The sequence below is a fragment of the Chenopodium album genome, chromosome 8, assembly GCF_948465745.1.
Source record: "Chenopodium album chromosome 8, dcCheAlbu1.1, whole genome shotgun sequence".
Classification (NCBI taxonomy): Eukaryota; Viridiplantae; Streptophyta; class Magnoliopsida; order Caryophyllales; family Amaranthaceae; genus Chenopodium; species Chenopodium album.
The window spans coordinates 39,670,362-39,683,566 of NC_137841.1; the positions used below are offsets into that span (position 1 = coordinate 39,670,362).

Consider the following 13,205-nt stretch of genomic DNA (forward strand, 5'->3'; position numbering starts at 1 on the left):
ACCAAAACAACAAGCAACAGACCAACGAGACCATTAGCAAAAATCCACCAAAAGCCTTATCAAAGACTTCCCACCGAGCCCCAGGTGCTTCCCCAAACCAACATAAAACATCCTTTTGGACCCTCCCCCCTCACAAAATGAAGGCATCGACCGCGATGCCTATAATCATGCAAAATAGGGAAAGGGGAGAACAAAAAGGGGAACAAGCATGCATAAGGGGACTATTGGCCACTAGGGCCGGCACCATCATCACCCGTATCCCAACCTCCGGTGTAACCGGGAGGAAAACCATAGTGACCCTGGAATAGGTCAAGTTGGGATCGGGTTAATTGGTCATAGGGCTCAGGCTGAACAAGGGGCTCGGGGTGATGGGGGTGAACATAGTAATATGCGGGATCACCCCGATAATCACTCCCCCCCGAGACCCTATAATCATAAGGTGGGAAATCGCGCCTTGGCACATCGGGGTCCTCCACCCCGGGCCAATATGGGTACGTAGGGAGGTTGTCACCACCCCATGAAGGTACCGGCCCTTGTTGGGGCGGCACATAAGGGTAGTTGACCGGAGGTGTGACCTCCCCCCTACGCACACTAGCGTCATACAATGCGCTAGTTTGATAAGACAGAGTTTGGTGGTCCGAGTACATACCTTGCATGCTCAATTGCATGCGCTCCATTTGGTCTCTCATGGCCTCCATCTCTCGGAGATAAGCATCCCCTTGGAAACCTTGTTGTTGTTGTTGTTGTTGTTGTTGTTGTTGTTGTCGTCTTCTTTCTCTTCTTCTTCCTTGAGCATCATCATGAAAATGCTCATGTTGTTGTTGTAGTGGCGGTTGTTGTTGCTCTTCATCATATTCATCTCCTCCTCCGTCCTCCTCTTCCTCATCATTTTCATCACCCCCATCAATCTCATCATCCTCCTCCATCTCATCCTCAATCCTCCCATTGTCCCTAGGGACCATCCAAATGTTCCTAGCCTCACGAAGGATGGAGGTGGCGGCCGGGTTAGGGAGAAGGCAATGGTGGGTATTTCTCACTAGCCAAGAGTAGGTGCCGGTTCTCCTAGTGCTAGTTATGAAACGTAAAGTGTTAACTTGCTTCAAACTAATCCACACGTCTTCACTCCTTCCAACCAGAGTGCAAGACTTCAAGAACCCCTCTTGCTTAAAATACGACACAAGACGTGTCACCATGCCCCCATAATGAATTTCCCCCGTTTTGACCCCATGCATTATATCCTTGCAACAATTCATGAAGATATAGTCAAAATTAATCCTTGACCCTAACTCCGGCTTGGTAGCCATCCATAACACCATAATCTCCTCCCTAGACAACTTCCCCAAATCTTGCTTATTAAAAACCGAATACCCAAGAATTCTATGAAGGATCCTAAGGGCCGGATGGATAATCTCACTAGCAAGAGACTTTTTCGAATCAAACTCCCTCTTGTTGGCTATGGTTCTCCACCAAGAAACCTCATTATACTCAGATTGGACAAGGGAGATAAGGGGCTCGAAGATATCACCATTGGGGTTGAAACCAAGGGCTACATTGAACTCGGCTAGGTTCATGGTGTGTTTGACATTGAAGAGTTGGAAGGAAATAATAAAATCGGTTTCCCCCACCTTATTGAACTCAAATGTGGAGAAAAATTCAATGGAAGGCTCCAAATAGGTTCTAGGGGCCGATTTTAGAAACTCACCCAAGCTAAGGTTATCTAGGAGGATGTCAAGGTCATTTGCAATTCCTAACTTGGCCATATCCTCAAGAAAGTAATGTCGGGAGGGTCTAAACTTCCGGTCTTTCATTTTGTTATAGATGGGGGTTTGTTTAGACCGGTTCCAAAATTTGAGAGGGGGTAAAGGAGGAGGAGGAGCATCATCTTGATTTGTGGAATGCGGTTGGGGTTGAGGGTTTGAGGGTTGGCCTTGAGAAGATTGGCCGGGGGATTGGTTTGAGCGCTTCTTGCTACTTTTGACTCGTCTTATCAAATCCATTTTAACAAAATTCACACAAGTCACAAGAACACAACAAACTCCCTCAAACAAATCAACTTCCTCCAAAAATTACTCAAAAACCTCCTTACAAATCCAACCAAACCACCACAAACTACAAGGTACCTATTCCAATCAACACAACAAACAAAATCCAACAACAAACAACAATATCAACAATCATTCAACAATATAATCATGAATCAACAAGAAAAAGTAACAATCACCCAAATATACCAATTTTCCCATAAATCAACCATAAAACACAAAAATCATGCTCAAATTCAAGGTAAACAAACCAATGTAAAGAAATCAATTGAAATTGACAAAAATATTACAAAGGTTAGAAGTATACCAAGATTGGAGACTCAAATTAAACTCAAAGCACTTCAAAGAACCAAAATTTCCCGAAGAAGCACGAGAAAGAAGAGGAGGAGTGTTGAAAATGGAGGAAAATGGAAGAAATTGTGAAAAATTTAGGCAAAATGTGAAGAAATTTGTGGGAAATTGATGTTTTGGGGTTAGGGTTTGAGAGGAGGTAGAGAGAGAAAGGGGAAAAATAAGGAGAAGAGGAGAAAATAAGAGATGAGAGAGGGAGAAGAGAGGCGTGCCCCGGGTTAAAACCCAGTTCGCCGCGCCCTCTCCCGAAAATGCCGCGCCCGCAGAAAATCTCCCGCGCCCGCGGAGAGACCGCGGAGCAACCGCGGGGACTTCTTGGAATTTCAGAATTTTAATACCTGATGGGGGGCCGCGCCCTCTCCTGATTTGCCGCGCCCTCTCCAAAACCTCCCTTGCCCGCGGAGAGACCGCGGGGCAACCGCGGGAAGTCCCTGGAATGGGGTTCCAAATTTGCTTGAATTTAGGCCGCGCCCTCTCCAAACATGGAGCGCCCGCTCCAAAACCTTCCGCGCCCGCGGAGAGACCCCGGGGCAACCGCGGGGACTTCCTGGAATGAAGCTTCAAATTTGGTCGAATTGAGGCCCGCGCCCTCTCCAATAGGGGGCGCCCTCTCCAAAACCTCCCGCGCCCGCGGAGAGACCGCGGGGCAACCGCGGGAAGTCCCTGGAAATGACATTATAAATTTGCCTCAAGAGGAGAAATTGCCCCCGAGGTCTCTCCTTGCCCTCGGGGAGCCCTCTCCCCAGCACTCTTAACTTTTCTCCAAACCCTTTTTTTTTTTTTTCAACAAGCGATGATAATGCCCGACCTACAAGACAAACACAAAACTAACTCAAAAATAAAATCAAAAACCAATCAAGGAAAAATAAAAGAAAAGAAAGGAAAAAGAAATGAGATGAGAATCCGGGTTGCCTCCCGTAAGCGCTTTTGGTTAACGTCGTTAGCTCGACGTGCACCACCATCTCAAGGTGGCTTGAAAAGAATCATTTTGTGAACAAGTCCAACAAACACTCCCTCATAGTACTTCTTGAGCCGATGACCATTAACTTTGAATGAAGATGAGGAGTTCAAAGGAGAAATCTCCACGGCACCATTATCAAAAACATCTTTCACCAAGAATGGTCCACTCCATCTTGACATGAGCTTTCCGGGAAACAACTTCATCCTTGAATTGTAGAGGAGGACTTTGTCACCTACACAAAACTCCTTTTTCTCGATCAACTTGTCATGAACCTCTTTGGAGCGAGCCTTGTAGGTGCTAGCACAATCGTAAGCATCAAGTCGAAGTTCCTCTAGCTCATGAAGATCCAACCACCTCTTCTCCCCCGCACTAGCTAAGTCAAAATTTATCTTCTTGATAGCCCATAAGGCACGATGTTCAAGCTCTACCGGGAGATGGCACGATTTGCCATAGACAAGGCGATATAGAGTGGTACCAATAGGCGTCTTAAAAGCCGTTCTATAAGCCCAAAGAGCATCATCTAACTTGTTCGACCGATCCTTTCTATTCCTTGCAACCGTCTTCTCAAGAATGAGCTTTATTTGACGATTGGAAACCTCGACTTGGCCACTCGATTGAGGATGATATGGAAGGCCGAACCGTTGATGCACTCCATGTTTCCTCAACATCTTTTGGAAAGCGTTGTGAACAAAATGAGATTCGTTATCGCTTATCACAGCCTTAGGCACGCTAAACCTTGGGAAGATGATTTTGTTGAACAACTTCAACACTACTTTGTGGTCATTAGTAGGGGAGGCAATGGCCTCAACCCATTTAGAAACATAGTCCACAGTCACAAGTATGAATTGATTACCATATGAAGATGGGAACGGTCCCATGAAGTCAATCCCCCAAACATCGAACACCTCTAACTCAAGAATGGGCTGTTGAGGCATCTCATTCCTCTTGGAGATATTCCCAACCCTTTGACATCGGTCACATGACTTCACAAAGCCCCATGAGTCCTTGAAGAGATGCGGCCACCACAAACCACATTGAAGAACCTTGGTAGCGGTCTTGGAAACACCCATATGCCCACCACTAGGGTCCGAGTGGCACATCCTTAAAACACTAGGCACCTCTTCATTTGGAACACAACGCCTAAGTAAGCCATCAACCCCTCGTTTGTATAGGATGGGATCATCCCACAAGTAATGTCTTGCCTCCCTCTTGATTTTCTTCCTTTGGTTCTTTGAGAAAGAGGGTGGAAACTCCCCACATGCTAGAAAATTCACCAAGTCGGCATACCATGGGAGTTCCTTCACCTCTATGGCATATAAGAAGTCATCAAGCATTCTATCCTCAATTGGTGAACCATCATCATGAATGTGATCACCCTCAAGGCGAGAAAGATGGTCCGCCACAACATTCTCCGCACCCTTCTTATCCCTAATCTCAATCTCAAAAGTTTGCAATTCAAGCACCCATCGAATCAACCTAGGCTTGGACTCTTTCTTGGCAAAGAGATACTTGAGGGTCGCGTGATCCGTGAAGACTATGGTCTTGGAACCCAACAAGTAACAACGGAATTTCTCAAAAGAGTGCACAATTGCTAAAAATTCTTTTTCCGTTGTTGTGTAGTTCTTTTGAGCCCCATTGAGTGTCTTGGACATATAATAGATCACATGAAGCTTCTTTTCTACACGTTGTCCCAAAACACCTCCAATAGCCCAATCACTTGCATCACACATCAATTCAAAAGGAAGATCCCACCTTGGGGCTTGAACAATAGGAGTGGAGATAAGGGCCTTCTTCAATTTATCAAATGCCTTCAAGCATTTGTCAACAAAAATGAACTCAACATCCTTTTGAAGAAGGTCATTTAGGGGATTAGCAATAAGTGAAAAATCCTTGATGAATCTTCTATAGAAACCCGCATGACCAGGAACGATCTCACACCCTTGACATTCACCGGAGGTGGAAGTTTCTCAATAACTTCTATTTTTGCCTTATCCACCTCAATGCCTCTATTTGAAATCTTGTGCCCAAGCACTATAACTTCTTCCACCATGAAGTGGCATTTCTCCCAATTTAAAACAAGATTGACCTTAACACATCTTTCCAAACACTTCTCAATGTTCACAAGGCACTCCTCAAATGAGTCACCCCCCACCGAAAAGTCATCCATGAAGACCTCCATTTCCTCCTCCAACATATCCCCAAAGATACTCATCATGCACCTTTGGAATGTAGTGGGTGCATTGCATAACCCAAAGGGCATTCTTCGATAGGCAAAGGTCCCATAAGGACATGTGAAGGTAGTTTTCTCTTGATCATCGGGGTGAATGGGGATTTGGAAGAATCCCGAATATCCATCGAGGAAACAATAGAACTTGTGCCTTGTTAGTCTTTCAAGCATTTGATCAATAAATGGAAGAGGGAAGTGATCCTTCTTGGTGGATGTGTTTAGACGTCTATAGTCTATACACATCCGCCAACCCGTGACCGTCCTAGTTGGAATGAGCTAACCCTTCTCATTCTCAACCACGGTCATGCCCCCCTTCTTTGGAACGACATGCACGGGGGAGACCCACCTTAAGCTAGAGATGAGGAATATGATTCCCGCATTCAATAGCTTGGTGATCTCCTTCTTAACTACCTCTCCCATTTGGGGATGTAGTTTTCTTTGTCGTTCGATGGAAGGAAGGGCGCCTTCCTCAAGTGTTATATGGTGTTGGCACAAGGCGGGGCTTATACCTTTAAGATCATCAATTGTGTACCCCAAAGCACCTTGGTGCTTTCTCAAAACACCACATAACGCTTGAGCTTGGCTCACGCTCAAGGATGCACTAACTATCACGGGATAAGTGGAATGAGGGCCCAAGAACTCATACCTAAGGTGTGATGGTAGAGGTTTGAGCTCTACCATAGGCACACCATTACCTTCCTTTGACGTGGCCGCTTGCAAAGCCTCTTAGCTTGAGATTTTCAAGCACATTTGCTCATCCACTTCTTCCATGCTTCCATTAAGCAATTCTTCATAGAATGCCACTTCCTTGCATGGTGTACCTACTTTGTCCTTGTTCAACAAAACATTCTCAAGAGCATCGTTAGAGGTGAGCAGGTGCTCATGCATGGAAGACACAACATGATCAAGTGAATCAATCATCATGCAATTTTCTAGAGAAGAAGATGGATATTTCATGCTTTCATTCAAATCAAATTCAATGACCTCATCTCCTACCTTAAGGGAAATCTTTGCACTCCTCACATCAATCATAGCACCCGAGGTAGCAAGAAAGGGTCTACCTAAAATGATTGGAATGGTAGCATCTTCATCCATTTCAAGCACAATAAAATCCACCGGGAACACAAACTTCCCAACCCTCAATGGAACATCTTCTACCTTACCTTTTGGAAACTTGATTGACCTATCGGCTAATTGCAAGGTAATGTTAGAAGGTAAGAGTTCCCCTAGTTCAAGCCTTTGATAAACCGAATATGGCATTATGCTAACACTAGCTCCCAAGTCACATAAGGCATTATCAATTTGCATCTTGTTAATGGCACAAGGGATGGAGAAGTTTCCGGGGTCTTTCAATTTGGGTGGCATTTTATTCATGATGATATCACTACAATTTTCGGTCAAATTGATAGTTTCCACAACCTCACAAGTCCTTTTTCCACTCAAAATGTCCTTGAGGAATTTGGCATAATTTGGCATTTGGTTGATCACATCGGTAAAAGGTAGAGAAAGATGAAGTTGTTTTAGCATATCAATGAATCTCCCAAATTGCTCATCCAATTTGTGTCTCATGAATTTTTGTGGGTAAGGGAGCTTAGGTTTCACAATTTCTTTCTCTACTCTCACCTCTCTAGGTGTCTCAACCACAACCTCATCCAATGATGCCCTATCCCCCTCATTCTCAACCAAGGCTATCTTAGGAATCTCCTTATCCTCACCCTTCCTAGGCAATCTCTCCTCAAGAACCTTACCACTCCTAGTAACAATAGCATTCACGTGTTTCTTGGGATCAAGACCTTGGGAAGGTAAATAAGAAGGGCTTGCATGATCTTTCAAAGCATTAGCAAGTTGAGAAATTTGATTTTCAAGCATTTTATTGTGGGTCATCATTTCATTGAACTTCTTATCACTAACGGCCATGTATGTGTTCAACAACTTGGTTTGATTCTCAATTATTTTTTCCAAATTGGTCCTAGGTGAAGAAGGTTGGGAATAGGAATTTTCTCCTTGAGTCCTTGGAACAAATCCGGGTGGGGGACCTCTTTGAGCATTATTTTGAAAATTGCCCTTCCCTTGATTGTTCCAAGTACCCCTATTTTGATTTTGTCCATAACCTTGATTATGGTTACCACCACCTTGATTATGGTTACCACTACCTTGGTTGTGATTTCCATAATTTTGGCTTTGATTTTGGCCACTATAACCTTGATTATTATAGCTACCACGAAAACCTTGGTTCCCTTGGTTTCTATAACCACCACCTTGATTATAGTTGTCAAAATTGCCTTGGTTTTGGTAATTCCTATTCCATTGACCTCTTTGATTATCAAACCTTTGAGCATTATTATTTGACACATAATTCACATGCTCACTCTCATTGTTATCAAACTCATCAACACATTCATTAGGACAATTACTAGAGTCATGATCATACGATCCACATGCATCACAAAACAAACAACCCATAGGCATATTATGTGAAGAGGGAGGGGGTTGAGAGTTAGAAGGAGTACCTCTCCCCTTAAATTGGGAGGGAAGATTCGAAGCTTGGGATGAAGTAGAAGTTCTCTCCAACTTGGCTTTGATTGCGGTCATCTCCTTTCCCAAGTTTGTCATTTGGGAGGAAAGGTTGTTGATCGCATTTAGATGGTCTACCGAGTACAAAGAAGATTGCTTGCTTGAAGAGTCTCTCTCCCCATCTTGCCAATCTCTATAATACGTCACCACGTCCTCAATGATGTCCACCACTTCTTCTTCGGTCTTGTTCATGATAGGACTCCCGGCCCCCCCCCCTATCAAGCCATGACTTGCCTTGGGGACTTAAACCGCCATAGAAGATTTGGACCACTTGGTATGTTGGGATTCCGTGGTGAGGGCACTCCCTTTGATACTCTTTGTATCTCTCCCATGCTTCGTAAAGGCTTTCATTTGGCCTTTGCTTGAACCCTTGAATCAAGGCTCTTGCCTCCGCCGTCTTCTTTTGAGGGTAAAAACGAGACAAGAAGGCCTTTGTAACATCATCCCATGTTCTCAAGGAATTGGGCTTCACCTCTTTATCTAGACACTCTAAGGATCTTCCTATGAGAGAGAAGGGGAACAACTTGAGGCGTATGAACTCTTGAGAAACTCCGTTGACTTTGATGGTGTTGCAATATTTTTCAAATTCTTTAAGATGGTTCAACGGGCTCTCATTCTTAGCCCCACTATATTGCCTCCTCTCAATTAAGGTGATCATGGCCGGCCGAATCTCGAAATCATTTGCCGGTGTTGTAGGCGGAGCTATGCCTCTCTCAAACCTATAAGCACCGGGTATTCCTAGCTCCTTCAAGGCCACTCTCGGATTTTCTCCCATGCCTTTCTCTTCTTCAATCTCTTCTTCACTTGAAGAACTATACCCCAAGGAGAATCGATTAGATATTCTTCTTCTTGAGAGAGTCCTCTCAATTTCCGGGTCAAAAGGCACAATGGATCGATCACGAGCTCTATGCATGCAAAACTTCAAAGAAAATATTAGTAGCACGGCTACAAGTGTAGCCTAAAGAAACAAAATCTTTTTGCATTTTTTTTTTCAATTAAAATGAAGTAGACTCAACAACAAAAGCTAAGCACCAATAGCACTCCCCGGCAACGGCGCCATTTTGACAAGGGGAAAATTTATGTCGTTATCTACCCTTCCCCCAAGTCAAACAAAATTTGTAAACACCTAACCAACCTTATATGAATATAGGGCAAGTTAAGGGTCGATCCCTAGGGAATGCAATGATGAAAACTAGAGTCTAAGTCAAGCTACCTCGAAGATGGAGTTGATATTATGGTTGGCACTATGGTAAAATAAAGCAAGTCTAATCAAGTAAAACAAAGGTCTAAACACTAGGGATATGGGTTCCACATGCAAGTTCAATGATAATGCTAGTTTAGAGCTCAATCAATTAATTAAAGTATTGCAATGGACAAACAATAGTAGCAATCAAGAGAGTTCAAATGCTATCTCCTATAGGCCAATCTAGGTGTCACTATGAAAGGCAAATCAAGAAGAATCACAAGCAAACCCAATCAATTAGAGCAACTTTCAATTCAATTGTTCATGTCATTAAGAGTTGCAATGCAATCTAGATTAATCTTATAGGTTGATCACTCCTAGTCTAATCAATCACATGCAAAACTATGTCAACCAATTTAATTGCAACAAATCAATCAATCAAAGAGCATCAACTAGCAATTTCATTAATCAAACATGCTTCCCCCTTTCCCTAGAAACTAATCTACTCACTAATCATGGTGAAATTTAAGAACAAACAACTAGATATTGCTTTAATCTTCATTTCTATATCAAAATCTAAGAGAAATCAAAATAATCAACAATATCAAATTCAAATCCAAAGAAGAACAAGCAACAAGCAAAAATCAAATAGCAAGTAAGTAAAAGATGAAGGAAGGAAGAGATTCTCACTAATATTGATGATTGAAAATGAAGAAATCCAAACTTGATTGATCAAATGTTGAGTTACAAATCCAAAACCAAGAACTTCTCTCTAACTTCTCTCTAGATTCTCTCTCTAAAACTAAGCTAATGAAAATTATCAAAAAGTTGGTTTCAAAAAGGAAATACAATTCTATTTATAAGCAAAGAAGAAATCGGCAGCTCCCGCGCCCTCTCTCGATAGACCCGCGCCCGCGGAGAAATGGGTACGGAACCCTCCGCGGGCTATCTGGGCAGACCCCGCGCCCGCGGCAACAGAGACCCTCGCCCGCGGCAGTGAAACCCGCGCCCGCGGCTAATCCCCTGCTCCCAAAGCCTGATCAGGGGGTCGCGGTCTCTCTGAATGGAGCGGCCTCTCCATTTTACCCGCGCCCGCGGAGAGCTCGCGGGGCAACCGCGGCAAGTTCCTGCCAAGTTTTGGCAATTTTGAGTAACATAGGCCCGCGCCCGCGGCAAGATGACCCGCGCCCGCGGCCTGCTGGATTTGCATTGGAAACCTCTCCGAGGCCTCTCCAAGGCCTCTCTAAGCCCTCTCTAGCCAAATGCTTCTTCCTTGCTTGATCATTAAGGTCCCAAATTGAATCCTTTGCCAAAGTGATTCTCACAATACCTACACAAGTAAACAAAGAAAGGAAATAAAAGGGAAAAAGAGCCAAATAAAGGAAAACACGATAAAAACACGAGAATCATAAGGAAAAGAGGAAAAAGAGAAACTAAAGGAAAAAGGACCAAAAATAAGAGAAGAAAGCATAAAAAGGGGAAAGAAATAACCCTAAAAGACTACCCTATGAGTGCCATAAATGACACTCATCACAAGCGTTCGACCAAGTCTGTGACATGATCCTTCTCATGGCGACTCTTTACTATCATGTCATCAACGTAAGCTTCGACGTTTCTCCCTAATTGCCCTTCGAAGATTTTTTTGATGAACCTATGGTATGTGGCTCCAGCATTTTTGAGGCCGAAAGGCATGGCCTTGTAACAATATACTCCTTGGTTAGTGATGAACGCGGTATGTGGTTGGTCCTCTTCTGCCATGGGGTTTTGATGATATCCCGCGTTTGCATCCATGAAGCTGAATAGAGCATGTCCAGCCGTTGAATCCACAAGCTTGTCTATCTTAGGGAGAGGATGGTCATCCTTGGGGCACGCCTTGTTTAAGTCAGTGAAGTCGACGCACATTCTCCATGCCCCTGAGGGTTTCTTGACTAACACAACATTTGCAAGCCAATCCGTATACTGGCATTCTTTAATGAACCCTGCTTCGAGTAGCTTCTTTACTTCTGCTGCAGCCGCTACGGTGCGCTCGGGGCCTTGATGCCTCAACTTTTGTTTAACAGGCTTGTAGCCTGGCTTGATGTTCAAGCGATGAGTCATAATGGCAGGGTCTATGCCGGGCATCTCGCCTACTGAGTAGGCAAAGACATCACGATTTGCCTTAAGCACATTGATTATTTAAGTGCGCAATGCAGCGTCGATATTTGTTTCGACCCGCACCGTTTCTCCTGCGATGCCAATGACTTCTTCCTTATCTTCTTCTATGGGCTGGGGTTTGTCTACCCCCCTAGATTCTTCAGTGAAAAGGACGGAGGGGTCGGTTACTTTGTTCTTCTTCGGTGGTTCAACGGGTGCTTCGAATGTTCGCTTCAAGCTATTGACGTAGCATTCTCTAGCGGATCCTTAGTCTCCATATACTTTCCCAACTGTTCCATCTTCAAGCTCGAATTGCATGAGCAGCTGATAGACTGATATGGATGCCTTTACCTTGTTCAATAACGGCCGTCCGAGTATGACATTGTAGGGCAAAGGTGTGTTCACCACCAAAAAGTGGGTAATTACCGATCTACCCTTCCCTTTGGGACCAAGTCGAATTGGTAAACGGATTGTCCCTTTGGGAAAGACGGACTGTCCCCCAAAGCCAATTAAGGGTCTGTCTACGGGTGTTAGATCTTCTTCGTTGTATTTCAAGCAATCAAGGGTGATGAGGTCTGCTGATGACCCGCTATCGACGAGCACTCGACTAACTCTGAAGTTGGCAATTTTCATCTCAATGACCAAGGGGTCGTCGTGAGGGACTTGCAAAGGGCGTTCTAACTTTCCACCGAGCGTCATGATAGGCGAAGAGGGCGTTGAAACGGGTGTGACCTTGAGCACTTGATGTTGCAAGGTTCGTAGGTTGTCTTTTGCTTTATTCATCGATCCTCCGAGTGTTGAGCCACCGGCAATGACGGCGACATGTCCACCGATGTCGTCGCTGCGAGTATCTCTTGCCTTTTCCTTCTCCTTGTTCGAGCGGTCAGATTCTTTGAGGTATCTGTTAAGTTTTCCTTCATCAGCAAGTTGATCAAGGGCTTTCTTTAACTCCCTACAATTCTTTGTGGTATGCCCACATTCGCGATAATACTCGCACCAGAGTCTCTTGTCCCTCTTCTCCTCGAGGGTTCGAACTACAGGAGGCCTTGGCAACATATTTTTCTCTTTAATGTCCAAATAGATTTCTCGATGATTACGGTTGTACTGAGGGTCGTTACCATGATTTGTGATCAGGTTGGACCGTTTGGATGGTTGGCTCCTTGATGGTTCATCCTCATGTTTCTTTTTTTTCTCTGGTGGATTATTTTCACGGCTTGTGCCACAAACTTCTGAGGCTTTTATATTCTTATGGGCCCGCTCCATGGCTTCAGTGAGGGTTGAAACCCCTGACTCGATCAGCTTAAATTTGAAATCCGTGGAACTCAGCCCGGCCAAAAAGGTTGTTAGGGCTGTCTCATCTGGTAAGTTCTGAATTTTCAAAGATTCTTGATTGAACCTTCGTATGTAGTTCTGCAAGGTCTCCGTCTTCCCTTGTGTCACAGCCATCAGATTGACACTTGTTTTTTTCTGTCTTGCTGCGTGCTTGAAACGACTAACAAACACACGTTCCAAGTCTTGGTAGCTATGGATACTACCTTTGGGCAAACACTTTTGGAACCACAACAAGGCTTGTCCCTTTAGAGTAGTGGGGAAATACTTACACCATGTGGCCTCGCAACTTGTTTGCACACTCATTTGCGCGGCATATGCAGCTAAGTGCTCATCAGGATCGGTAGTTCCAGCGAAAGGCTCTATGGTAGGCATCTTGACCTTGTCCACCTTTGGGGAATTCAT

General features: G+C 44.3%; 1 protein-coding gene and 1 pseudogene across 1 annotated transcript; one reads left to right on the forward strand and one right to left on the reverse strand.

Moving 5' to 3' along the window:
• The first annotated feature begins 8,439 nt into the window (after positions 1 to 8,439).
• Positions 8,440 to 8,538, forward strand: LOC145557127 (small nucleolar RNA R71; annotated as a pseudogene).
• A 3,200-nt stretch (positions 8,539 to 11,738) lies between these two features.
• Positions 11,739 to 13,205, reverse strand: LOC145642945 (uncharacterized). The gene has a single exon (XM_081694102.1). It carries the CDS (start codon positions 13,203 to 13,205, stop codon positions 11,739 to 11,741), a length of 1,467 nt encoding a protein of 488 aa, XP_081550228.1.